Source organism: Sparus aurata, chromosome 24, assembly GCF_900880675.1.
Source record: "Sparus aurata chromosome 24, fSpaAur1.1, whole genome shotgun sequence".
In the NCBI taxonomy this organism is placed as follows: Eukaryota; Metazoa; Chordata; class Actinopteri; order Spariformes; family Sparidae; genus Sparus; species Sparus aurata.
Window position 1 is genome coordinate 15,172,681 of NC_044210.1, and position 27,351 is coordinate 15,200,031.

General features: G+C 46.5%; 1 protein-coding gene across 1 annotated transcript in view; it reads right to left on the reverse strand.

Annotated features, from left to right (window-relative positions):
* Positions 1-25,932, reverse strand: part of LOC115577190 (Krueppel-like factor 7) — a 46,275-nt gene extending 20,343 nt beyond the window's left edge. Inside the window, exon 1 of the mRNA XM_030410112.1 lies at positions 25,540-25,932. Within this exon, the coding sequence (XP_030265972.1) occupies positions 25,540-25,641 (102 nt within the window). The 5' untranslated portion in view covers positions 25,642-25,932. The remainder of the gene's footprint in view (positions 1-25,539) is intronic.
* Between the last annotated feature and the right edge of the window lie 1,419 nt (positions 25,933-27,351).

A 27,351-nucleotide genomic window follows, 5' to 3' on the forward strand; every position in this document is an offset into this window, starting at 1 on the left:
AGCCGTCGGGACGTGATGAAGGGGAATAGCATGCGTTGAGGTGAGGAGGTAAAGAAAAACCCAACACAGCGCTATCTTTCAAGCCCTCCTCCTGCCCCCCGTGACTTTCTCATTCTCACTCATTTTCGCCATTACCCTTCTCCTCCTGCCTAACCCCATATCGATTCCCCAAAATCACAATTTACTCCCCTCTTTCTTCCTCGTTTTCTTCCTCGTTTTCTGCTCATTGTCGTCTCCTCCTCGCCCAAGGTGAGGACTAATTATCCGCTAAAAACCAGCCAGTTAAAGGGGACTTTATTCAGCAAAACGCTTAGGCCTGCAAACCAAGGTGAGTGTGAGTGTGTGTGTGTGAGTGTGTGCGAGGTAGAGATAGTTCAAGGGAGCGGAAAAGAGGATAGAAACGGATAAGTGAGAGGGGGGCTGAGTGGATGGTGAGGAAGACGGAGGAGGAGGAGGAGGAGGAGGAGGAGGAGGAGGAGAGTGATGGAGGGACAAGGTGAAGGAGGCAAGAGAGGGGGGAGAGGGAGAGAAAGAGCGAAAAGGAAGGTGTTGACTTCATTTTCTCCGTGGGGGGCGAATCCTTTTTGGAAGTGTGACATTTGGCATAACAGGATCCTGTCAGCGGGCAAGCCACAGGCCTCATGCACGCACGCACGCACAGAAAGGGGTTCATGCACGCTAAATGTTAGGTTACGACACGCGGCGATGTGCGAGGATGCGCTCGGTGGTAACGCTCTACGGAATGTAGGATGCTTGACAAGGTAAGACGGATAAAAGAGGCCGCAGGTGAGGGGGGCGGCAGGTACGACGTTCTCATAGCGCCGCTCTCTCCTTTCCACCCGTCCTTCTCCTTCTTTCCCCCCATCACTCCATCACGCACCACCCGCCCTCCTCCTTCCCCCACCACCACCCTCCTCCCCCAGGTGGTGACATTAACATTGTAAGGGAGAAGGTCATGCAGTTGATCAGCGGTTCCTGTGTGTGTAGAGTGGGTGTATGTACTGCATGTGGCTGCATGTAATTATGCTAGTTTTGCCGGTGTGTGTGTGCACATAATTTTGCAAGTGCACGTGTGAGCAGCATAATTATGCCGCTCTGTGTGTAATTATGCAGCTCTTGTGCGTGTGTGTGTGTTTGTGTGAACACCTACGCGCATGCATAAACGCGTCTACTTGCTGATCTCGCGGCCTGAAGTGAATCTGCAACTTGTGTGTGTGTGTGTGTAGGCAAGGAATCAGGAGCCAAAAGCATTGCACAATAGCCAAGATAAAGGAGAGCTCATGGCCCGCTTCAGCTCTATTTGGACAGGCGCCGATCTGGAGAGCCAGCATCAATTGGCTCCGCATAAAGCCAGGGTCCATTTCCTGAAAGGCTTTCGGGATGATTCCTTCATGCGCGCCAGGATAAGCCGGGACAATGCGACGGCTGTTCCAGCAGCCCCACCTCCACCTCCAAAAATGGAAGGAAACCGCCTTGGTGGCGCAGGGTGGTGGTGCTACCAGGGACAGTCCTTCGACCCAGATTCGAGTGCCCATATGTTCAAGAAGCTCCTTGGAACAAGACAGTCTGGAGTGTTCTTTTGAAAATGAGACTTTCCTGTGTGCGCTACAATCAGTTTTCTAATGTCCTAGACATGAAGTATGACGACTAGGCCTGGGTATTGAACTCCGACTGAATTGCCTTGATACTATCCATACAAAACAAGGTAATCTCATCAGCATCAGAGAGCCAATAAGCATGCAGCATGCTTGTTGTGCCCAGATCTAAACACTGAGTTACGCCAAGAATTTATTCGTTCAGGAACCGGTACCAAAGTCAAGGTATCTGCATCTTTTTTAACGACTCTATTCTAATCAAGTTTACCATTAAGTTATGAAAATCAATTCTCCCCCAAATTTCACCTGCAATGTTTTAAAGGTCCGATTTCAAAGACAGTTTTTGGTTCTTATCCCCAACTTGTCAAATACTGACGAATTTGGGGTTGTCAGTCAGTATACAGTCAGTATTTGATGAGTTGGGAATGAGACTCAAAAATCTACTTTCCCACCAATACGTCCTTTAAAAGTAGCAAGTAATCGCGCAGAGAAAAAAATAATCACGTGCATTTGAAGTGTGCACTTTATTAAAACCCTGAACCTGAAGCAGCTAAATGCTAAATAACACCTGCGCCTTTCCCTGCATGTCAAAACGTCTCCCGTGAAAAAAGGCCTCATCAAGATCACTCAGGAAGTGTTGCGTGAAGCCTATTACGACCTTTTTTTCTCATCACGAGTCACTTTCGGGTTATGTAATGTCTTATCTAATTGGCTGAGGAGTGAAAGGTTACCGCTAATAAGGTCAAAGTTGAGGCTGACTGAAGTATCCTGTGAGGAACATCGCTGTTGCTTTCTCCGCGAGGTTGAGTCTAATGTGACCCTGCTGGTTGTGCTTCGTCATTTAGCTTCCTCACACCAGAATGTTCTGTCACTATCGAGCTGCAATCTGATGCAATATTCAAGAAAAAGAGACATCAGCTGGAATTCCTCACATTTAAGAAGCCGGAACCAATAAATGTTGACATATTTCTCTTCATCAAATTAAACAAATGCTCGCTTGACTGACGTTTTTCTTCTTGTTTTCTTGCCAAACTCAATATAATTTCCAAAAATGAATGGAAAAAATGTACAATTTGGGCACAGCGACACTTAATTCCACAGCTGATTACCTTAACCCTTTGATGCGCAACATATGCGCACCCCTTCTAATGCACAACATGGGTCAAAAATGACCCGCATTCATTTTCCAGGTTATTTCATGCTGCCTGAGTTTTTCTTTGTTCTATCTTTTGAAATTAATTAATATTATGATTTAATATTCCAAGTATGCTTTAAATATCATGTTTTTGATTACCACTAATCATTTTTTCAATTTTTCCTGTCATACTTTATGCACAAAAATTGTTTTTATATTACTACATCAAATTTACACACATGGGTCAAAAATGACCCATTCATCCAAGTGTGATTTATAATTAAAAGACTTAATACTATAATAATAATAATAATAATTTGTTTCAAGTAATTACTTTATCAGTGAGTGGGGCCAAACACCTATTTACTTACTTACTGTACATAATATTTGCAACATTGTCATTTTGTAACACATACACACACTGTCAGGTTTTGGGGGTGGTGAAGTGGGTGGACCCAAATGCAGAGACCATAAGCCGAGACAGTTTGAACAAAGCATTGGTTATATAAACAAAAAAGAGTACAGGAAAAATCCAAAAAAGGGGAGGAATGAGGAGAACACAGATTGGTGGGTAGGACACTAGGAGGCAGGGATCAACAATTGATACAACAAGACACAGGTGTGGCACATAAAGGACAGGTGTGAGCAAAGAAAAAGACAGGAAGTAAATAAGAAAAAGACAGGAAGTAAATAAGAAACAGAACACAAGAGAAAAACTACTACAAAATAAAACAGGAACTAAATAACACAACCATGACACATACCTCTGATAACAGATAACACAGCTATTGAACTGAACTGTAAACTGGTGAAATGTGACCTAACAAAATAAAATACAACTTAACACATAACTAGAGCGAGAATTGCCACCTGGGCCTGGGCAGCTCCTCAGAATATTATGGCTTCTTGTTCTGCCATGAGTACCCAGAGGAAACGAAAATTGGAAAAGAGATCTCAGTAGCGTCTCATTCATTTCTCCTAGACAACTATGAGATCTATGTGAGACCAAAGTGAGGCTGTGGCTGATTTCTCCTGTTTCTCAATTGTTTCTCCTGAGAAACAGGTGCAGAAAAGCTCAACTTGGGCTCCCTGTAAGTTTCAAAGGAGATCTCATCAAGCTCTCAATGAAGTTTCAGAATGTCTCCCCAGTGCTGGAAAGGAGCAAGGTTTAAGCGGTAAAGTCTCAAGTCTCACCTATTGCTCCTAAGGAATTTTAGGAGAAACAAATGAGAAATGTTTGAGACCAAAAAAGACTACAACGAGACTGAAATGAGAACTCTTATTGAGCTCCTTTACGGCTCCATAGCCATAAAGGAGCATGCTTTGAGCTGTAAAATTTTCCTCTGGGTGGGGGGATTCTCATTCTATCAAGACCCATTTTTACTCCGTCTACTGGACTGAGTCTGAGATTCGTCCTCTGAGGACTCATCAGACGAGTTATCTTTATCAACAGAGGAGTCTTCATGTAGGAGAGCTGGATCCCCAGACACACCCACAACTGCAGCTTGACCCTGTGGCAAATATTCTGGGTCATCATCATCAGAATTAGTTGTTCTGTCATTAGTTTCAGTCAGGAGCCTTTTCTTGTAATTTTTAGCTTTTCAGAGCGAAAGACGCATGTTTTTGCCCTTTGTGACAGATTAAGTAATATTTCACTCCAAACTACTTTTTCAAGTTGGATTCCACTCAAAGTGTATGAACTAACTGTAGCATTGCAAACATGATTTTAGTCATTACTTTCAGTCAGAAGTCTTTGCTTGTCAATTTGAGGTTTTCAGAGCGATTGGAGCCTGTTTCTACCACTTACAGTGCAGTAAGTTGTATTTGAATGAGAACTGCTTTTTCAAGCGATTTCGACTCAAAGTGTCTGAAATTCATCTAGTTAGCTGGACTAACTACAATAGTAACTAACTATGGTGGAATTAGCTAACTAAAATAGAATATGTCAACAGCTCGCTAACTAGCTCATAGTAATTACTTTTAACTTTCTGTCAAGTAATGTACTCACTCTCAAGGTAAACATGTTACGTACAGTTATCTTTCACAGTTGTCATCAAATATTTTCAAAGGTGATGTTAGAACAATTGAAAAATATTGACAATACTTACACAGGGAGCAAACTTCACAAGCACAGTTTACACCAAATTATATAGCAAACTTATGTGGGTCGTTTCTGACCCATGTGTGTGAAGTTGATGTAGAAATACAAAAGCTGTGCTTGTTCATAAAGTAAGAAAGAAAAAAGAAAAAATATGATCTGTGTGAAACAAAAACAAGATATTTACTGCATACTTGGAATAATAAATGATACAATTATTTTTTTTTTCAAAGAAATATCATAGAAACACTCAGCAATCGATGAAATAGCATAGAAAATGAATATGGGTCATTTTTTACCCATGTTGTGCATTAGAGGGGTATTGATACAAAAGGGTTTTTTATTCCAAAAGTAAGAAAGGAAAAAATAAAATAAAGGTGTATGATGATCAAAAACAAGCTAATTGAGGAATACCTTGAATACTGAATAATGAAAGTAATTCATTGCAAAGATATAGAAAATTAAAACTCTGCCGGGTCACTTTTGACCCATGTTTTGCATCAAAGGGTTAATAACTTTCAGCTGTGGTTTTAGTCACTGTCAAGACTTCAAGAATGCATGATTTGTTGATAGTTTTGGGGTTGATATTTCATGGGGAATGTCCTGGATAATGGAAACAGCAGCTCTACAAACACAAAAAAAGAAAGTTACGTCAGGTGGGAATGAAAGAAAGAATTCAGGAACTGTAGGTAATGACTGACTTTCCATTTTTTAGGGAGTGAATTGTTCGTTTAGGTCTTTTGGTTCCATTAATCACAACATTTTTTTTAAGAAAGTTCACAGTTCTGCAGCATTTGGTACTAACGGTCTTTCCACTACGTACCGTATATCTTCCTACTCATAGATACAAGAATCATAGAAGAATCAAAGAGTTAATTCCTGATAGAAAAACAGGTCAGAACAAGAAATTGAACATCTTGCACATAAATAACATCGAGCTGAGGTCAAACCGCTCGAATTTTGTCATCTTTATTCATCCCTCGTGCCCTTAATCCAAATATTTGGCGATTGCAAGACACACTTGTCATAGCTGTGAACCAGTCCTAATTCAACCAACTTCTATTTTCTCCTTCTCCGTCTTTTAAGTTAAAAAAAGTCTCCTCCATCTCTCCCTTCTCCTCTCCGTCTCACCCCCTCCTCCCCTCTTCTGCGGGGCCCTTGGCCTGGCAGCTGATCCTCTCTCCCCGTCACATTTGGCCTGCGCCGAGCCGGCTGCCATCACCATCAAAGTGCAGGCTGCCTCCCAACTGTTAGCACCCCGCTACGTCGCTAATAAAAAGCCTGGGTTATAAATATGAACAGAAGAGCATGCATAATGCCCTAAAGGAAGGCCCAAAACACCACTAAACAGATAAATGTAATGGGGTGGATACGGCTCATTAATTTTAGGATAACCGTGTTTAGTTTTTACTGATGCACTGATAGAGACAAGGTGCTATGAATAATATTCAGAGATGATGCTCGCAGGGTTGAAAAGGGCATGAACATAAGGGGGCCGTGAGCTGGAGGGGGTGCTGCAGCAGCGCTATTGTTAAAAACACTGAGGATGGGGGGGGCGCTGTCACATCTTTTTAAGGATGACCCATGATTCCCTGCAGCACCTTCCCAGCAGGGTCGCATCATTAAGCAAAATATTGAAATCATTTTTTTTTTTTTGCCTCGAGATCTAGATTATGAATCTAGATTTCCGTTAATACTTTAATTATTTTGTTGGAAAAAAACCTCTTGCTGAATTATAACAAAGGTCCTTTGTGTGTCATCTGTAAGGAGACAGTTCAACATTGTGGATAAAGTGTATTTTTATTTTAATCACTTTCGTGACAAGAGTTAATGAGAAGCTTAACGCCGCTCACATCAGTGTGGGAGGATGCAGCCAGCAGCTGGTTAGCTTAGCTTAGCTTAGCTTAGCATAAAGACTTGAAACAGGGGGAAAACAGCGAGCCTTGCTCTTTCCGAAAGCAACAAAATCCGACTACCAGCCACTCTAAGAATCAGTGAATATCATGTTTAATCTGGGGACAGTTCACGTTGTCCCTCGTCAAAAAAATTCTTTCTCTTTCCAGAAATCATGAGCCAGTTACTCAAGATAATCCACAGACCTTACTGTGAGCAATTTCAGGTAGGCGCTATTTTCTTTCACCCAAATTATACCTGCCAAACCCAACATCCGTGTAGCAGAGAGTTATTTGGCACGATATTTCTTGTCTGGTTACATGCTGGAGGACCTTTGGACAAAGCCAGGTTAGCTGTCTCCCGCTGTTTCCAGTCTTCACGCTAGGCTAAGCTAACTGGCTGCTGCCTCCAGTTTCATATGCAGAGCGCACACATGAGAGCGGTATTGATTTTCTCTTTCAAATCTCAGCAAGAAAGTGATTAACATATTCATAAAATGGTCAAACGACTCCTTTATTTCCGGTGCAGCAGGAGTCGTGTTCATGCCTGCAGCGTCCTCTTGTTGTAAGTTGTTGTGTGTTTGCGTGGCGGGCGCGCAAAATGCACTTTTGATTGTCGTCACCATCTCCCACAAATTGGAAAAAGATTCCTTTTCAGCCGCAACACGACATTTTGATTACTTGCTTGGGACGTTTTGTTTTTTTTTCTGGCAGGGGGTTTGATTACTCATTTTAAAAGTGAGTAACATTCAAGCCACGGATGAATTAACGTTTGGCTTCTCCGGCAGCTTCGCCTCTCTTCTCTTCCCTTTTGTTGTTTCACATTTAACTGACAGCCTTGTTTATTGCTTGTTGTGTGCTTTTATTCAAATCGCACATTGTCATCGGTCGCAGGAAATAAGAGCGGCTTCGGTTTTGAGTCACGGGGCGCGAACAAAGCGATAGCAGCTCTGATTAAAATCCCCTCTGAGAATTAATCAGTTTTATGCTCGAGGTGAGGCTGACAACAGTTACATCAGTACTCACACTGGCACCAGATTGTCTCCCTCTTCCTTTCTTATTCTTTTGATTTCATTTTTTATGACTCACTTCTGCACTTTACTGACTTTGTTTACAGCCGTCTTTGTGATTGCTGTTTGTAATTCAGCGACACACTTGGCACTTTTATCGAAGGGGAAAACTTTGGGCAGGCACTTAATCCGGAGAGCGCTCTTTCACGGGGTGTGTGCGCGAGTGTGTCTATGCACATGTGTTATCCTGCCATAGTGTGTTATAGGGGCCCGTGTCTCCCATTGATCTGGGTGAGCCGGGCCAAGCCATCACTTTGAGGTGACAGCTAAATGACCAGTGGCCCTAGGCAGTGGCCATCTCGCCAACAGCCTTTGTGTGTTTGCGTCGCAGTGCCTAATCGATACGAAATGATACCGCGCTGGAGCTCATCAGCGGTGGCCGTCGCAGCTGACAGAGACGGTAATCTATAGCTTCACCGAGCAATACTTACACAGCAGCCCCACCCGAAATCTCAGAAAAAGCACTCCCTCCCCTCTAAGCTGCCCTTCAGGGTTTCTGCTCCTTCCACTAAGAGCTCCGGCCCCCAGATCTCAGACTCCTTGGAGAGAAGCATGGCGTCGTCGGCTGGTCCCAGCCGAGCAGGAGGAACCTGCCTACGGCGGCCTGGAGGAGGGGAAGGGGAGATAGTGCTTCATTTTTTTCCCCCTCGACGCTGATCTGAATAGCACAGCAGCCTCGCTTCACCCTGTTACTCTCAGCGGAGAGAGCGGCAGGGGGTGCAGCGTTTGGCCAGGAGGGATCTTAGAGCTCCTGGTGCCCCGACGGGGGCTCCGGAGAGACGGAGGGAGCAGAGACACAAAGAGATAGAGCTGCAGGGCAGAGACACAGCTAATTCATCTGAATCCCAGAGAGAAGAAGGAGGAGGAGACAGGCAGACAGGTGAAAAATGAAGAAACAGGGCTCGGTACAAGCCACATGAAGATTCAGATTAGGAGAGGAAAGTGTAGAGAGAGGGGTGAAGGGTGAAGTCTTCCTACCTAAGCAGAAAAAAAAATTGACTTTGCAGCTTAGAGGAGGAAGAGAGGAAGAGACAGTCCTCCTCCTCCTCCTCCTCCTCCTCCTCACTGACTAACAGCTCCATCTCTCCAGGCAGCCGAGCCTCACCTAGCTTCAGATAACGCTCCGCGGAAACAGCTTAATTACACACATGGCCTTATCAGACGACATTAGCCTCACAGTAATAATCAGGGCCGCCGTCAGACCCTCCGTCAAAGCCTGGCGACGCAGCACCTCGAGGCGCTTTTACACAGTGCGGGCTTCAAGCTGATAACAGACACTGCCAGTTGTTAAATCACGATTTGCTGACGGAGTTTGAGGGAATAATGCACATTTGGTTGTAAAGCTGACACCTCCTTCACACGCAGTCAATTTCAGTTTGGATGGATGCGCCCAACAGACACTCGGGCACTCGAATGCAATTTTGTTTTTGTTGGATTTACTTTATAAAGGCAGTTAAGCTGTCATTTCAAATCAGCGCTCAGTTCTTCGGACGTGGGCATTGAACCCTGTTTTCGTCTGCAGAAAACTTGAGGTTCAGGTTTTTTCATTTTCGGCACATAAACCCTCAGTTAGCGGAGGTTTTCCGCGACACGTGGATGTGTGTTTGCGTGTGATGGGGTCTTCAAAGAACCTTTCATCTAGCGGGGAAAGCAACAATGATGGAGCACTCAGAGCACCGAAAAAAACCCTGGTGACCTCTGCTTAATGGAGCGCAAAGACATTTCCCATTGCTTTCCCGGAGCAGACACAACAGAAAGCACGCGTCCACATCATCGCCGACACCCGGGGACCTCCCCTCTGTCGCCCAATAACGCAACACAAGGCGCCGGGACGAAGAACTCCTTTACACAAATCGGTGATTAAAGACATGTTGGAGGTCACGTTTAGCAAACAAATTGATGCGAGGCAGAAAAAATCACCTGGAGGTCAGCGCAGCAGCTGTGCATATAAGGCCGAAATCTCAGAAGAGTCTAGAAATCAAAAGTAAGATAGCCGCCAACAGAGACTCCAGAAGTCACTGCTTCTGGTGAGGAATTAGTCCAACACATATCCCGCTGCGGCAGATTAAGCAAAACAGGATATAACATGTTGATTAGAGAGCTTTGGAGGTGCTGGTTCGCAGATTTTGTGACTTTTGGACAGAGCTGTGTCCCCTATTTCCAGCCTTTATGCTAATCTAAAATAGCATATTTTAGCTCCAAGTTAAGGGAGAGATATTAGGGTGGTATCATCAAAAAAATGTTGGCATTATTTCCCAAAATGTGGGATTATACTGCATATTGAAGGGTGCCCCGTATGAGGTAACTTGACATACGGGTATTTGACTTCCCTGTGCATACATTTGGGACAGTAATTTCCTCCTACGATAAAAAGAAAAGAAGAACCTGCTGTCACATTTGAATAATCCATCTTTCCTTTCAGACAAAGCTGCACTCGCGTCCTCTCTACAACTACACAGGTTGAACTCGCGGAGATCTGCCGACCTTGAGAGCGATACAGACGTTATTACGAGGTCTTAGGCTCAGGATACAACAAGTGCACGGCGCGTATAAAGACCTCTGCCGCTCCATCTAAATAGCTTGTGACAAAGTGTGGAAAACGCCTTTGTTCTGGTATTAAGACGAGGACGGGAGAGGTGAGGGTGAAATAGGATCGAGAGGAGGAGAAGAAGGGGCATCTCGAGACCGAGGAAGACGAATGATGGAGAGGAGGATGAGATTGGGGAGAATAGCAGGGGATGGAGGATGGGGTGAGGAGGAGAGAGAGAGATGGAGGGAGAGGAGAGGGTGGAAGAGGGGGGGGTATAATCCCAAGGACTGGAGCCGTGTTGCACTCGCTGGGGAGGGGAACTCTGTCTCTCTTTAACTGGATTTGGGTGAGCTGCTGTTTATCGGCGTATGAGTCGCCAAGCGCTCCCTCTCAGCTGTCACAACCATCCTAATCTAATCAGGAGACATTTCAGCCATTCGCTTTCAGCACGGCAGAGTGAGTATCGCTCGTGTTTGTGTGTGTGTGGATGAACCAGAACATGTATATATGTGTGGAAAGGCAGGGGCGGGGGTTGTTTGGATGGAGGGGGTCGGCGACAACAGAGGTTTTACACCGGGGTTAGCAGCTTGCGGCAGGATTTGGGGAGTCTGCGCTCCGGATGTGGGGACCCCATTGTGTGCGGCAGGCTGGCTAATCTTCATTACCGCACACAATGACGGGGCAAGAGAATGGGGCCTTGGCTGGAAAAGGCACGGAGAAACAAAAGAGCGGCGAGCGGCGGAGAGAGAAAAAAAAAGAGAAAGAGAGAGGGGAGGAGAGCCGAAAATAACAGAGGGGGAGAGATAAAGGGAACAGTGGAGCGGAAAAACTCTGCTTCCTCCTCATACAGTGCCAGTCAGAACAGGGCCGCTCGGTACCCCAATCACGTCCACAAAAGCGTGAAGTGCAACTGTGGTGCCGTGCCCTCGCTGATAAGAGCCAGAATGGTTCATTCTTGCATGCTTCTCCACGGCTGAATAAGAAGCCACCTCTGTTTCGAGTCAGTGTTTACCCTCCTACTGCCGTGCAGGTGTTGCGAGACACTTAAAATGGCCTGTTAGGGGGGCCCACAGTTTCAGGGGCCTGGCGAGCACAAACTCCGAAGAGGGTGTGCGTCACGAGCGAGCGGTAAGAAAACAAGCGCGAGCAGCGGAAAAAAGCGGGTCAGTGGCACAGTCTTCGCAAGGCCAAGGTGGATTAGCTCAGGGTCGCAGACGTGTCGCCGCGTCTTTTTTTTGTTACGCAAGAGTGTGTGCATCCCGGCGACTTTCTGCGCATCCGAGGCCGTGCAAACAGGAGGTGGGGACGCCGTCGCTCTCCGTCTTTATTCCCACGGCGGCGCTTTCAAAACAAACCTGAGCGACAAAGATTAGGCCAAGCCGCTTAAAATATTGAAAGACGTCTCTTCGCCACCGCCGCTGCTGTGGGCTGTCCTCCAAGAGATAGGGTGGAGGGAGAGCGGTGAAGAGAGAGAGAGAGAGTTTAGGTTGGACGAGGATGGGCGGAGGCAGCGCAGCAGGCTGAACCTGTTCACCCTCCGTGCCGAGCGGCTGGCTTTTCAGCGGGGGAAGCGTAAGCGGAGTGCGAGGACTTTTCACCCCAATTTCATCCTGACAATGTACGGCCGCTCAGCTGTGAGCGGTTAGACGCACTAAGAAAGGTGTTATTCAGCTGTATGCGAGTGTGTGTGTGTGTGTCTGCTGACACACCAGCTGAGCATTCAGTGTGTTGGAGCAGGTGAACGCAGGGCAAAAGGCCGAAGCTGGGAAGAAAAGCCGCAGCGAGATTCGGAGGGGGTTGAAGGTTTGAAAAGGTGCGCAAATGAACGTGCTTTAAATTAATGGGAGGTCGCGACACTGAGAAATGCTGGCGAGCGCACGTGGACCCACACATGAAGAGTATACACAACACCTGCTCCGCTGAACCATCCAGACGCTTTCCTCGCAGGTATAAACACACGCACATAAACCCAATAAACTCTGCTTGTGAAGCTCTCCGTGTCGTCTTTTTTTTTCTTTTTCCCGCCTGTACACACACACACACACACACACACATACACACACATACACCAATGAAAATTATTGATGTGCTCTCTTATAAAACAGTGGCTGCTCCCTGAAGTATTCCTGGCAACATCACAGGCCGAAAATAGCTGCCGACCCAAATAACTTTCCCCGCCGGAACGACGAAGAAGCCAGACCACAGCCACCGGCGACTGGCTTTACTAATTGGCATCATTTTACAATGAAATAATATCTGGGGCAAAAAGACTGAATAACACATACAGCAGCAGTAAACTGGAGAGCGGGACGCTGCGCTGTCTAGCCACACATATGCTCGCAGAGAGGAGTGATTTGAGGAAGGGTGGAGGGGGGAGAGAGAGAGAGAGTGGGGATGCCTTCGCTCTTTTTAGCATAAGTTATCAAATTTTCCTCCCCCGAAAAAGTGCGCGAGGGGGAATTGGGTAGTGAAACATTTATGTGACACCATCAGTTTAGTTAAAAAGACGGGGAAAAACATCTTCAGCGGGGATTCTTAAATGTTTTTAAGTCTCAAACTGGTATTTGTTAAGATTTGTACCACAGATCCCCATATGGATAGTTTTGTTTTTTTTATTGATTTAGCACTGAATAATGGAAGTTATTGCACTTCACATGAGGAGATAATAGAGGAGGCTGTGAATCTTACTGGGATACGAGTCGTATCAAACGCTTCCACAGTGTGTGTCATGTTATCATCCCTATAGGGGACGGGATTAAAGTCGGAATCATTGCTGGAATCATTCTGTTTTCCGTTTGTAAGAAGTACCGGCCAGTCTTGTGAGTCTCGACAGTTTTTGGAGAGTAAACCGAGGTAGATGGCGGACGTCGTCTGGGGATGACTTGTGAAGTGAAGCAAGGAAGAGGATGCAAACCCAAAAACACCCCAAGCCCCGAAACACTGGCTGCAGATGTGAAGTGGTTGTTCGACGATGGTCAATGGTCTCCAAGATTCATGAGGAGGAGGAGCAGATTTTGGTGGCATGACACCGAGGGGAGATCATGGAGATGACACTACTTTTTGTGACCACTTCCACCAACAAAACTGAAGAAACTTCAGCTTCTGTTGAGACATTTTGCAGCTGTCTTTGTGGTGACCAAACAGGGTATTTTAAGCAAAAGGTGATCTTTTACGAAATGGTTTTTCTTCCTCAACCTAACCAGACCTTGACCTTACATGGAGGGTGTAAATGAAGTCTTTATAAAAATCAATTTTGGTCTCTCAGGGATTCAAGAGACTTGGATTACACCTGATGAGCTGTATGGAGCCATTTTATGTTTTCTAACCTTTTGAAACAAGCTGTTTGGAGAACACTGCAACACTGTTTTGCCGTCGCTCTCCGTCTTTATTCCCACGGCGGCGCTTTCAAAACAAACCTGAGCGACAAAGATTAGGCCAAGCCGCTTAAAATATTGAAAGACGTCTCTTCGCCACCGCCGCTGCTGTGGGCTGTCCTCCAAGAGATAGGGTGGAGGGAGAGCGGTGAAGAGAGAGAGAGAGAGTTTAGGTTGGACGAGGATGGGCGGAGGCAGCGCAGCAGGCTGAACCTGTTCACCCTCCGTGCCGAGCGGCTGGCTTTTCAGCGGGGGAAGCGTAAGCGGAGTGCGAGGACTTTTCACCCCAATTTCATCCTGACAATGTACGGCCGCTCAGCTGTGAGCGGTTAGACGCACTAAGAAAGGTGTTATTCAGCTGTATGCGAGTGTGTGTGTGTGTGTCTGCTGACACACCAGCTGAGCATTCAGTGTGTTGGAGCAGGTGAACGCAGGGCAAAAGGCCGAAGCTGGGAAGAAAAGCCGCAGCGAGATTCGGAGGGGGTTGAAGGTTTGAAAAGGTGCGCAAATGAACGTGCTTTAAATTAATGGGAGGTCGCGACACTGAGAAATGCTGGCGAGCGCACGTGGACCCACACATGAAGAGTATACACAACACCTGCTCCGCTGAACCATCCAGACGCTTTCCTCGCAGGTATAAACACACGCACATAAACCCAATAAACTCTGCTTGTGAAGCTCTCCGTGTCGTCTTTTTTTTTCTTTTTCCCGCCTGTACACACACACACACACACACACACATACACACACATACACCAATGAAAATTATTGATGTGCTCTCTTATAAAACAGTGGCTGCTCCCTGAAGTATTCCTGGCAACATCACAGGCCGAAAATAGCTGCCGACCCAAATAACTTTCCCCGCCGGAACGACGAAGAAGCCAGACCACAGCCACCGGCGACTGGCTTTACTAATTGGCATCATTTTACAATGAAATAATATCTGGGGCAAAAAGACTGAATAACACATACAGCAGCAGTAAACTGGAGAGCGGGACGCTGCGCTGTCTAGCCACACATATGCTCGCAGAGAGGAGTGATTTGAGGAAGGGTGGAGGGGGGAGAGAGAGAGAGAGTGGGGATGCCTTCGCTCTTTTTAGCATAAGTTATCAAATTTTCCTCCCCCGAAAAAGTGCGCGAGGGGGAATTGGGTAGTGAAACATTTATGTGACACCATCAGTTTAGTTAAAAAGACGGGGAAAAACATCTTCAGCGGGGATTCTTAAATGTTTTTAAGTCTCAAACTGGTATTTGTTAAGATTTGTACCACAGATCCCCATATGGATAGTTTTGTTTTTTTTATTGATTTAGCACTGAATAATGGAAGTTATTGCACTTCACATGAGGAGATAATAGAGGAGGCTGTGAATCTTACTGGGATACGAGTCGTATCAAACGCTTCCACAGTGTGTGTCATGTTATCATCCCTATAGGGGACGGGATTAAAGTCGGAATCATTGCTGGAATCATTCTGTTTTCCGTTTGTAAGAAGTACCGGCCAGTCTTGTGAGTCTCGACAGTTTTTGGAGAGTAAACCGAGGTAGATGGCGGACGTCGTCTGGGGATGATTGTGAAGTGAAGCAAGGAAGAGGATGCAAACCCAAAAACACCCCAAGCCCCGAAACACTGGCTGCAGATGTGAAGTGGTTGTTCGACGATGGTCAATGGTCTCCAAGATTCATGAGGAGGAGGAGCAGATTTTGGTGGCATGACACCGAGGGGAGATCATGGAGATGACACTACTTTTTGTGACCACTTCCACCAACAAAACTGAAGAAACTTCAGCTTCTGTTGAGACATTTTGCAGCTGTCTTTGTGGTGACCAAACAGGGTATTTTAAGCAAAAGGTGATCTTTTATGAAATGGTTTTTCTTCCTAACCCTAACCAGACCTTGACCTTATGTGGAGGGTGTAAATGAAGTCTTTATAAAAATCAATTTTGGTCTCTCAGGGATTCAAGAGACTTGGATTACACCTGATGAGCTGTATGGAGCCATTTTATGTTTTCTAACCTTTTGAAACAAGCTGTTTGGAGAACACTGCAACACTGTTTTGCTGTGAAGCTCCAGAAATATTTCATGGACTGCAAAATGTCACCTGACTTTAGATCGGCGTGAAGGTGCAAAGTGATTCAGATGGGAAACAAGTCCAAATGTTTGTACTTTGCAGACAGATTTTGTGCACAGATGACCATCTTTCTACCTCCAAGAAATCCCCTTTTTCAGGGAGTTGCATCCGGAGTTGTTTGAAAACAGCACAGCAGTGTCTCTGCCCGAGGCTCGGCGCTTACGTCAGCCCACAACTAACCACCAAAACTCCCACTTCAGACAAAAATATCAAAATCACCAAACACATCCTGTAAACTGCTCACACACACACACATACACTCAAATGCAAGTACAGTATATACAGGCAGAGACAGAGGAAGGAAGGCATAAACACAGATGTCTTCTGGCAGCCCAAAATCTTAATTAGCACCAGGAGATTCATCTAATCAAAGGGTTGCCAGCCCATCATTAAGGCTAAAACACACACTGCTCCCCTCACATACCAGAACCGAACAATGGGAAACAGAGGTGCGCTGTCACGCTGATGAATGGCTCTTCCCACAGGTCTCATTAAATCACAGAAGGGCACTTCCCAGGCCGTTCGAGGAGTTAAGCAGGGTGCAAAATCTCCTCACCCCTTCTGTCTGTCTACTTTGACACTTATACAGCCTTTTTCTTTTTTTTTTTTTTTGCCGAGGCTGCACGTCAAAATAATATTTCTCCTCGTGAAAAATTGCGCTTTCAGGCTGTGACATATAGACTAATCCCAATTCAAGCTGAATCTGCCCGGCTTTGAGGATACAAGTCGTATCTTATTCAGACAACTTCGCCCCGCAGGCGCTCGGAATGACTGAAACTACATGACGTACCCAGTTGGCGGAAGATACCAGTGTCTTAAGGGTAATTTGGGACCCAGTTTAATCTTCCAGTGAATTTAGCATCTGCTGCTGACAATGGAAAACATCCTTTATCTGGTTCTGACCGCCCAGCTGAGTCCGTATGCCTGGTTTCAAATAGATTTACAATAAGATCAAAATTATAGCTTGAAATGTGTTTTTTGGACCAAAACTAATAGCAGTATGTCATATTTTATGAAACATGACTAAGCTTATTTATCCAAGTTACTCTATGCAAGGCTGGATTACTTCCAGGCCCCCAAGCCCCCCCCCCAAAATAAGATTGTGGTAATTTGATTTACTGCAAATTTGCACAGTTTGGTACATTTTCAACAAAGGTGGGTCCTTGTTTATGACCTTAATTTGTGGCCTTGTGTTGTTTGAATCTAGTTTTAATACGTTAAAGATAAAGAAGGTGATTCTAGAGTTGATTGTTGAGTTTTATCTCTGGCTCATCAAATACTGATGCTCAGAGTTTGAACTTTCTCCAGAATTGCCTCCCCTATTTTTACATTTTCCTGCTAATATCGTGCTCAACAAGTGTGAAGGGTTGTGGTAAATCACTTCAAAGCAGAAAAGCGAATGTGATCACGCCAAAAGATACAAAAAGAGAAATCTATGCTGGCCAACCAGGTGGATGGCGTGTTGAGCAGCGAGCCACAGCAGGTGGAAAAAATCACCACCGGATTTGCATGTTGGACAACCGCAGTTGAGCGATGAAGACGGCATGTAAAGCGCACTCACACACATGACTGCATGGAGGCTTCCACACAAATTTGCCGCCACTTACATAACACAGCGGTAAAAAGTCAAGCGCACACCCCTTCTGAAAGCCGATAACTGACATTGTTACGTCTTTGCTGAACTCTGTGACACCCCGAAGTCGAGATAACAACCTTTTAGAAAGCACACTTTCCCAGATAGTCAACAAGGCCAGCGTTGGACACTGTGATCTTCAGCAGTGACCGTGTTGCTTTATAAACTATCCAACCGGTTTCAGAGCACAGCGGCGCGTCCTTGCGGCTGTCACCACCAAGAGCCCATGGCCGTGATTGATGACTGGCTTCGGATGACAACAACAAGCAGCGGTGTTTACTCAGGGCAAATTGCCCTTGTCTCTCTCCGCCTTCCATCTCTTTCTCTCCCCCCCTTCCTCTCACTCGATCTTTGGAGTGAGATGGTCCACATGGCTGGATCCCTGGTTTCTGGATGGCTAGGAGTCCCTCGAGGTGGGATTAGCCTTCCCAGACTGACAGCTAAACAAACAAATAGGCCAAAGCTGGTCCTCCTGCTTGCCAAGGCTGCCTAGCAACAGGTAGGCAGTAAGATGGGATGTAACGCTTGGTATGTCACAGCCAGTGAGGGCTATAAAATGCCTGGACACAACTCTAATGTGTGACCATTATTAGAGCCAATGGATTTACAAATATGTGAGCAGGCTGGAAGATTAAACACATCGGGGTCCAGGGGGAAGATAGGGAGGAGCTGATTACCACTGATGCCCTTACATACCCAAGGCTCCTCTGCATAAAGTGATTCATGGCAGTTATTAAGACAAAATCACTGAATGAAAAAGAGATGCCAGCATGGTAACAAGCAATGTCAAATGTGCTAAGAGCTACATAGCAACGTTAGCATCGATGAAGAATCCCCTTATTGTTTGCCTCCAACAAACACAGTCAGATCCCCAGACAGATGAGTCTTTCAAAGTTTATTTTGGAGGTTGCTTTTAGACGGAGCCCGGCTAACTGTTTCCCTCCGTTTCCAGTCTTAATGCTAAGCTAAGCTAGCCGTCACATGGGTTCAATGGGGAGAAATGATTTCGATATCATTCCTCATCTGAGGGCCTTGACAAACCCAAATGATAGCTGATCAAGGAACAACATCGGGTCATCGTTGACCCACTGGTACAAGTTGGCCATCAAGTATCCTTACTTTCACTTCTTCCACAACCAAGAGACCAAGCATTTGCAACTTTTATCAGCCATAATCTTGATTAGGAGTGTTTTATTCACTTCCACACCTGGAGGTATGGAGAGTTACTTCCCCTCATGCAGTCACAGAACATACAGCTGCAGTCTTTGCGGTGTGTTCAAAGACAGATGCAACAGTCGGCCTTTGTCACGCACCAGTTCTTTCAGGTTTTTCTGGGTCCCCGCTCTGAGCAAGGGAAGGGAACACTTGTTTCAAACTATTGCTTTAAGTCTATTATTTACATGATAAATGAGGTGCAAAGCTTTATTAAAAAACCTGGAGGAGTGGTGTGAAATTTGCATTATAATACATGTAAATACTTTCGGTGCAACGATGCCACCAGCAGCTTCATGCCGTTTTACTTGCGTCACGCTTTTGTGTGTGCAAGAGCCTTTTATGCAGCATTGTGCCAAATTTTGATTGCATAACTCTCCGGAGTTCAACTTTTTTTTGTTTTTTCATTTTTATTTTTTTTTTGCAGCGAGACTGACTTAAAATGGGGGTTAGAGCAGGGCAAATCAAACAAGGCAGCTGTGACTTCGTCTTCTCAGAGTTTGTCAAAGAGAAACAGAGCAAGAGAGAGTCGCGAGATAAAGAGACACAGAGAGAGACTGAGAGAGAGAGAGAGAGAATCGGTGGTGATTCCAAAGCATAAAGCGAGTGCCTGAGACTTCTCTTCCTTTCTCTTTTCTCCCTGCGGTTGCCAAGCCGGATGGCAGCAGCGAAGCATGTCGGATCACTGTAAGGTGCTGTAACGGCTTCCCGATTTCGCCTCAAATGATGTGAAAGTCATTGCCAAGCCATGTGTGCTGGTGTGAGGCGAAAAAAATGACTGGCTCCTCTTCTCACTGTTAATCAAACCTGGGGTGGCAGAGCGTTTTGCAGACGGAAGCCATACATAAAGATGTGCTTGTTCACCACGCTCCCTCTCACTCCCCCGCTTCCTCACCTCCTCGCCTCCTCCCTCCCTCCCCCCCCAGTTTTTGCTGCCTTTTTTTTTTTCTCCTCACCAGCGCTGACACCTCCTCTGCCTCTCACCCCTCTCCCTCTATCTCTGACGGGGCCAGTCACCGGAGCGTCAGACAAATGAATACTTCCTCCGCCGTCCTCTCTTTCATCAGCGCCTCCAACCTTTTCATCAACGCCCATAAAGCAGTAGCAGGCACCTATCACTGGCAATCGCCTCTCAGCTGCCTGAGTGATGAGACAGAGGTGGCAGAGTTCACTAAGCGCTCTTACGGAGGAATGGATGTTACTGGGTCAGGGGGTCGCTTGCACATCTCATTACACAACATCCACAAACCTGTGCACCTGCATGAAATCAAATCCCAATCTCCAGAGAATATCCTGCCAATTTAAGGTAAAACTACGACATGCGGTGCACCTGTTTCTCTTTTCTTTCTCCCTCCTGCCCTGTAAACAGACGTGCATCTTTTCCGTGGGTCGCTGAATTGAGTAATAACCTTGTGAAACACTTAGAAGCATCCAGCAGAGATGCTGCATTGTGCACCGGCACACAAAGGCTTCCTTTCAAGCCTCGGTGCGTCACGGGCCGGGCCGTGTCAAATAGATTCTACTTGGCATCCATCTTCAAGATCTTCTGACTGCTATCGGGTTAGAGGCGAGCAAAACAACGCTGCGAGAAATCAATTTCATATTCGGCATCTGAGCGTCATGAGGTAGCACGGGCTCATCGGGGGGGAACTTTGAGGATTTCTGGGAATTAACTGCAGCTGTAAAAGAGTGCTGGTGTATAATATGAGTTAAGCGAACTATTAGGAGCGATTGCTGATACCACTACTTTTTAGCACTACTTTTCCTGCCATCGCATCTTGAGCGGCTTTGTTCAAACGGGACCAGATGTCAGTTAAACTAAAAGGAATTAACTACATTTTTCTTTGGAGAGCGTCCAAACTTCATTTCAGGAATTCCACATCTCCGAGTTGATGTGACATTTTAATAAAGCCGCAGGCGCGGAACGAAGACGCTACCGGGAGCTCTTTTGAGACAAATAAGATTAGGTCCCAGTTTGTCCTTCCTCCGCCTGCTCGCAGGATACTGAACTGTGCCCGTTACAGGATTGATTTAATTTTAATTTGCATAAAATTTCATCAAACAGCAGCGAGTGAAAGGTCACGGAGGAGATATGAGGTGTGTGTTTTAACGGGTCGGGTTATTTTAGCTTCCTTCCTGGACAGGAAATACAAGATTCAGTAGCCTAAACTCATTTGCTCTCCTTGCTGGAGCAAAGAAAAGCAACTTGGGAGGGAGGGGGGGACGTCGTCACCTGCCAGGTACGGCGTTGGGGAAAACGCACGAGTACCGAGCTTACACAACAGCCCTGCGGAGATCAAAAAATCCATAGTGTGCTAATTCTATAAGAGGAAAGCAGGAAAAAACGAGAGGGGGAGAAAGAGAGGATGGAGGAACGAGGGATGGAGGAGGACGGAGACAGGAAGGAGGGGGCCAAGTTGGCTGCGCTCCCCAGCATGCCTGCTGTGTGTGAGAAAGCAGCTGTGGCCTACTGAGGATTACATAACATGGTGAGACACGACACGCGCCGGCGTGCACGTACGCAGACACGCACTGCGCGGCGTATAGATGCATATGGACGCTCGCCGTTCTCTCGGCTGATTCTCCGCTCTACGTCTTGTCTCTTCTTCTTCTATCCTCGCCGTGATCCCTCTGGAGGCTGACAGAGGGGTCACGGCGCTGCTCTGGCCCGGGCCACGGCTTTAACAGCATCGTAAGGAGCGACTTTTCCCTCGGAGGCCTCCGCCAAAAACACAAAATAACTCCATTTATCTGCGACTTCTGCCTCCCCCTGCTCCTCGGGACACCTTTCCTCTTCTCTAGACTATCTATCTGCATGTGTACGTCGCTCCTGGGGGGGGGAGTTCGTGCCCACCGGACTGTGAAATGCGAAACCCTGCAGCGGGGAGAATGTGCGTGCTCGGCAAGTTCCTGCACCTCTACGCGGCGAGTACCCCCCTCCTCCCCTCCCAACCCCAACCCCAGACGGAGCTGCTGCTGCTGCTGCTGCTGCTGCTGCTGCTGCTGCCTGGCCGATGTGCGTGTTACCGAGCAAGAACTGGATGTAAGTGGATGCATTTGAGCGCACAGGGCTTGCATATGGAGGTCGCGCCGGAGCCACGCTGCTCCATATTTAGAAATGTGCAATCTGTCCACGGCCACATATAGATAGCCCATAATGCACCGTGCAGCAACGCGCAGACATTTCGCTTGAGTAGGCATCAGGCACTCTGTCTACATGTGTGTGTGTGCATGAGTGTGTGTGCTGGGACCCTAAGGAATAATATATGTGTTGGAGGGTATGGAGTGTGTCCTGAGGTCAATGACAGACAGCCATTTGTGGTGTCCCGTTACGTCCTACCCATCAGGGTCAAGTGCTGCGGAGGAGGGCGCGTCATCGTCGGAGCCCCGAGGCGCTTGAAAAAGCCCATCATATCAGCCTGAAATCCAATCCAGATGTTTTGTCTCTTATGTTCCAGCGTCTGGATGCTCAAAAGATGCTGATAAATGCTCAGCGGGGAAGCCAAACGAGGCTCTATCAGAGCGAACGCCAGTCGACAAAAGAGCCTAACAAGCGCTGGAAATCGCAGCCAAGACAACGAGCGGCTTCTGTTGGTGTAAAGATGCAAAATAACACATGCACACTTCGCTTTGAGGAGAACTGGGTTCCACATATAATGAGCGAGTTATGACCAGCGCCTCCTGCCTCCAAATCCAGCTCAGCCCTGCTGTTTGTTCCAGCTCTGAACAACCGACTGTACTGGGATTTGGAAGCGAGACAGCACCGTTCAGTTTGGCACAATTTGGCTCAATAATGGAACAAATAGCGGCCTCAAACGCAGACCTCCAAAACACTTTTGCTCCTTTTCTGCTCCCCATCCCCCTATAACCGCCTGAATCATGCCTCACAGACACCAACAGGGGACACAGTCATCATTCTTGCCATCGCATCTCAGGGAGCCATTTAGGGGCCGACTACAACGGCCTGCTATCTCGCCATCAGACCCCATAAAAGCATCAAATTCTAAATTGTGCCAGGAATACAGAGGCCACCGCCGCCGCTGCCGCTGCTGCTGGAGACAGAGCTTTTAAGGAGGAGAGCCACAACTCATAATTCATGTATTCAGGAGGGCTCGGTGGCGTCTTCATGTTGCTACAATGAACACAAGGATCGCTGTGCCAAGAGCGTCTCTCAGCGCGGCGTGGGGGAGACGGGGGGGGGTTTCAAAGTGTGCGGCAAGTCATAATCCTTGTGCTCACACACGGACACAGCGCAATCTTCTTATCCCCGACGGAGGGTTGCCTTCCAAATAAAGTTCTTTGATATTTGCTCCAGCGATTCATGATGGGACACACACACACACACACACACACACACACACACACACACACAGCTCAGTCGCCAGGACGACATGTTGGCAGTAAGTGTTTCTGCAAACCACCGATTCGTTCACATGTCATATCAAATTCATGTTTCGGAGCTGACTGACATATCAGGAAGGGGAGGGGACGGCGATGGAGCTACAGGCGAGAGGGCCAGCAAGCCAGTGACCACAGTTCAGGACTGTGTTTCTAACATATGCAAGCGCGTCGCCAGGAGACGTCTGGAGATCTCAAGCTGTATTTGTGGTGACAAAAACTGCTATTTTTCACAAGAACTCGGGGCACCTTAACTGTGTTTGTGACGCCAAAACCAGTTTAATGACACCTCTGAAATCTCTAGCTCTGTGTCAAAGTCCGGACACCTAAAGCCGTGTTTGTGGTGACAAAAACAGTATCATAAGCCAAAACGTGATCTCTTCCTAACCCTAACAAAGATGTTTTTTTTGTAAATTGAATCTAAAGAAATGTAAAGTTGCAACATATCTGTGGTTTGCAGAAACGCACATTGCCCATATTTATTCTGGTGACCGGGGTTGGGACACAAGACTCCAAATGCTTCGAGTAAAATCAGGATTGGGGTGAAAATACAGATTTCTGTTGTTAAAATGAAATTAAATGTGTGCTATTTAAGTGGCTGAAGCTGCAGCAACCTCACATCTCTGCTCTTGTACGTCTGCAGACGCTCTCAGGTGAGAAACGTGTGACTTCCTTTGTTTTTTTTGAAAGGTCAGTCAGTTCATCTCTAAAAAAAACGTGTGAACGACGTCGTTTCCTCCCGCTGAATGACGCCGGACTACGGGCTGCTTCGAGGACGGCGACTGTTACATCTCGTGGTGCTTTCCTTTTTAATTCCAAAATGGACGTTTTCTGGCTGCAGACAGTCAAAAGAGAAAAAAAAAAAAACCCTGACATTTCCAGTCTCCACAGATAAGAGCTTTCCCAGCACACACACACACACACACACACACACACACACACAGCTCTCTCCTCTCTCTCTCGCTTCCATTTGCATTAGGTATTGATTTTGATATGCAGGCTGTGGGTGAGAAGCTGGGAGAGAAGAGAGACACACACTGCATATGGTGCACGCAGGCCCCCCTCGCAATTTAGAGAATCCACTGACAGTGAAGGCAGGGAGTTGGAGACTTGTTATGAAAAGATGCGTCGGTGGCTAACAGTAGGATGCCAATTAGGCTGCTTGGCCACAACGAATGGATCCGCCGGTCACGCACCGGTTTCTCTCTCCCTCTCTCTCTCTCTTCTTCATCTCCCTCTCCCCCCCTGTCACTCCCCCCTCCCTCCCTCCCTCCCTCACCCCCCTCTCCATCCTCTCTTACATGGAGCAGAGAAGTGGGGAAAAGCTGAAGCTCCTATTGCATGAACAATACCGGCATCAAATTTCCATGCAATGATTTTCTCTCTCTCGCTCTCTCTCTCTCTCTCTCTTTTTTTTTTTTTTTGCCTGGTCAGTCAAGTGCAGCATGGAGAGCATCATCACCACCACCATCAGCACCACCATCAGCAGAAGCAGAAGCAGCAGCAGCACATGCGGGTGGCCCTTATTTGTGCTCGGATACGTGAAATGAAGGGTTGTTTGATAAAAGATGCACGAGAAATGCACTTAAAATGAGATTTAGGCAGGAAAAGTGGGAGATTAGGGTGAGAGAGCCAGACTCCTATCTCCAAAAAGCAGATTTTAAGCAATTTCACTCAAGTAAATGTTAAAGAGAGTACATCTGCAGGTGTAATTAAAATTTTTTAGCAGTTTGACTCCCACTTTTGAATTCGGCGGTGACAAAACAGAAAGAAAATGCGTGATACGGGATTTTAAGAGCAGTAATGGCCGTGTAAAAGTGGCTCCGGGTGCGCATCCATCACCATGTGGCCGCGTGGATACCCCCTCGCTCCCATCTCCCCACATCCACCCGCTGAACTTACGACGGAAAGGTGGGGGGGAGAGTGTGTGACAGCTCCCGCAACTGCCTTCATTTAAAGACGCTACAAAGCCAGACATGTTCGCAAATCTATTATGAATTAGAGAGGGGACTTCTTCTCCATGCGAGGGGAGGGCAGGGGGAGGAAGGGAGCTGGTGGTGGTGGTGGTGGTTCACAACTCAAGTAATCTGAGGGATGCAGATGTATTATTCACGACCAATTCAGTGCCTATTATGGGGATCCGGATCTTCATCTTCCCAAATCGCATTTGACAGCTTTATTACGCGCCGGCGTGCGCTCCCATCGCCTCCACTTTGCCGTCTCCGCGAGAATTTGTCACATATGAGTGATAGAAAAGCGTCTCCTTCGTTTTTTTGTTTTTTCCTCCCCACACGCATCCACGCTTCGGGTGGGGTTTGGGAAAAAAAAAAAAAGTTGACGCCTGCATCCCGAGCGCATGTGAGCCCAATCATCATCATCACCATCATCATCACCATCAGCGCTGAAATGAAGGACGCGCGCCGGCTTATAATGCGAAGTTGTTGTTTTTTTGTGTGTGTGTTTTTTTCCACGTACCTGCTGCCAGTTTTCCTCCAGCGAGGGCATGGCGGAGAAGTAGCCGGTGTCGTGGACGAGCTGAAGTTCCTGAAAGATACTGTGGTTCGCCAAGACATCCATGCTGAGACGCTCGGGGTTGATGGGAAAACAAGAACGATCCACGCGAGATTTTGTGCACTCCTGTCTTGGCTGTGTCACACCTCTACATCCACTCCTTTCACATTAGTCCAGAAGAAGGAGGCTAATTGCGAAGAAGTGCGGCGGCTGGGAATGCGGCGAGTAGAGTCCCTGTGCCTGCGCGCATTATCGGACGCGGTGCGTAAAGGAAGAGACTGGAGGTGATGGAGGCTCCATGCGTATCCGTGTTGCCAAACTAGACACTGATAGGGGAGCCAAAGGAGGGGAGGGGCCTGCTAAACGAAGGGGCGTCGTTTGGGTTTGTCAATCAGAGCCTCGGCTCGGCGTTTTAAGGCGGATGGGCGGTCGGGGAGCTGTTTGAGCGGCGGGGGGGGCGGGGTTAGGCAGATCGGAGGAGCGCGATTGGCCCCGGCGCCACGTCGCTCACGCCAAATATGGGCTCGATAGGTGAGCTATTTATGGATGGGTATATTAGATTTGGAAGAAGGTCTAAAAGGCTAGTCTGAGAGGAGAAGCCGTGGTGTAAACATCATGTGCTCACACACAGGAGCTGGAAACAGTATTAATAGGCTGCCGTGTTGTTCCACTGTATAAATATTTAATTATAATTACAGGGGGAGAGGATGAGGCATTAGACTATAGGAAAGATAGATCCCCACAGAAACACCCACAGTATGCTTTAATCATGAGTTTACATTAAACTCATCACGCCTAATATCCCCATACTGCCGCTGCAGTGTTCCTGCTGAGGCTGTATTAATAAATATGCTGTTTGTAATGTCTATAATAAAGATTTTAAGTGTTTATAATATATTTTTAATGCCACAGAGGCAGTTTAACCCCCTAAAAGTTAAAACCAACCAACTCAATCGCCAGAATAAAAGCTGGGAACTGCGTTTTTTTTAGGTTCAATTTTCATTCTTTAGGCACAAAACCACTTTAAATACTTGTTTTTCATCACAACAAACACGGCTGCAGACGTCCCGACTTATGATTGTTTAGGCACAAAAACAACTTGGTGAGGGTGAAGTAAACATCATGTTTTGGTTTAAAAAAAACCTGTTTTGGTCGCCACAATCACGACAAAACTTATCCAGCCGTGTTTGTAGCTTGTGATGTTTTCCCTAAACCTTTATATTTTATCAACGATGTCTACAACAAAGAGAAAAAACATTTTGTTTATGATGTATTTTTAATGTCAGTGGCAGTGTGATCCAAAAGTTTGTCACTGAGGTTTCAACCACCAACCTGAACACCAGAATAAATGTTGGCAAAGTAAATTTCTGCAAAAAAACACAGATGGGTTCAAACTTAACGGTTCTTTAGGGTGTCCTGCTGCTCCGGTTAGGTTTAGGTATTTAAAACCACTCAGTTAGGGCGAGAAAAACATCGTGTTCTAGCTAAAAAAAATACCTTCTTTGGTCGTGACTGCTGATGGTCCGACTTCCCACAAAAAATATCTCCTGTCACGACATTTTGCTTATGCTCTGCTCGGGTTTAGGCACATGAAAGTCTTTGTTAGGGTGAGGAAAACATCATGTTTTGGCTTAAATTAACAAAATAAGGTCTCGTCAAAAACACACATTTTTTAACACCACGATGTCTCATCTTCTCGGCATAAATGTCAGTTTTTGGTGCCACAAAACCCACTCGGTTAGGGTTAGGAAAACAGCAAAACCACAACTGAAATGT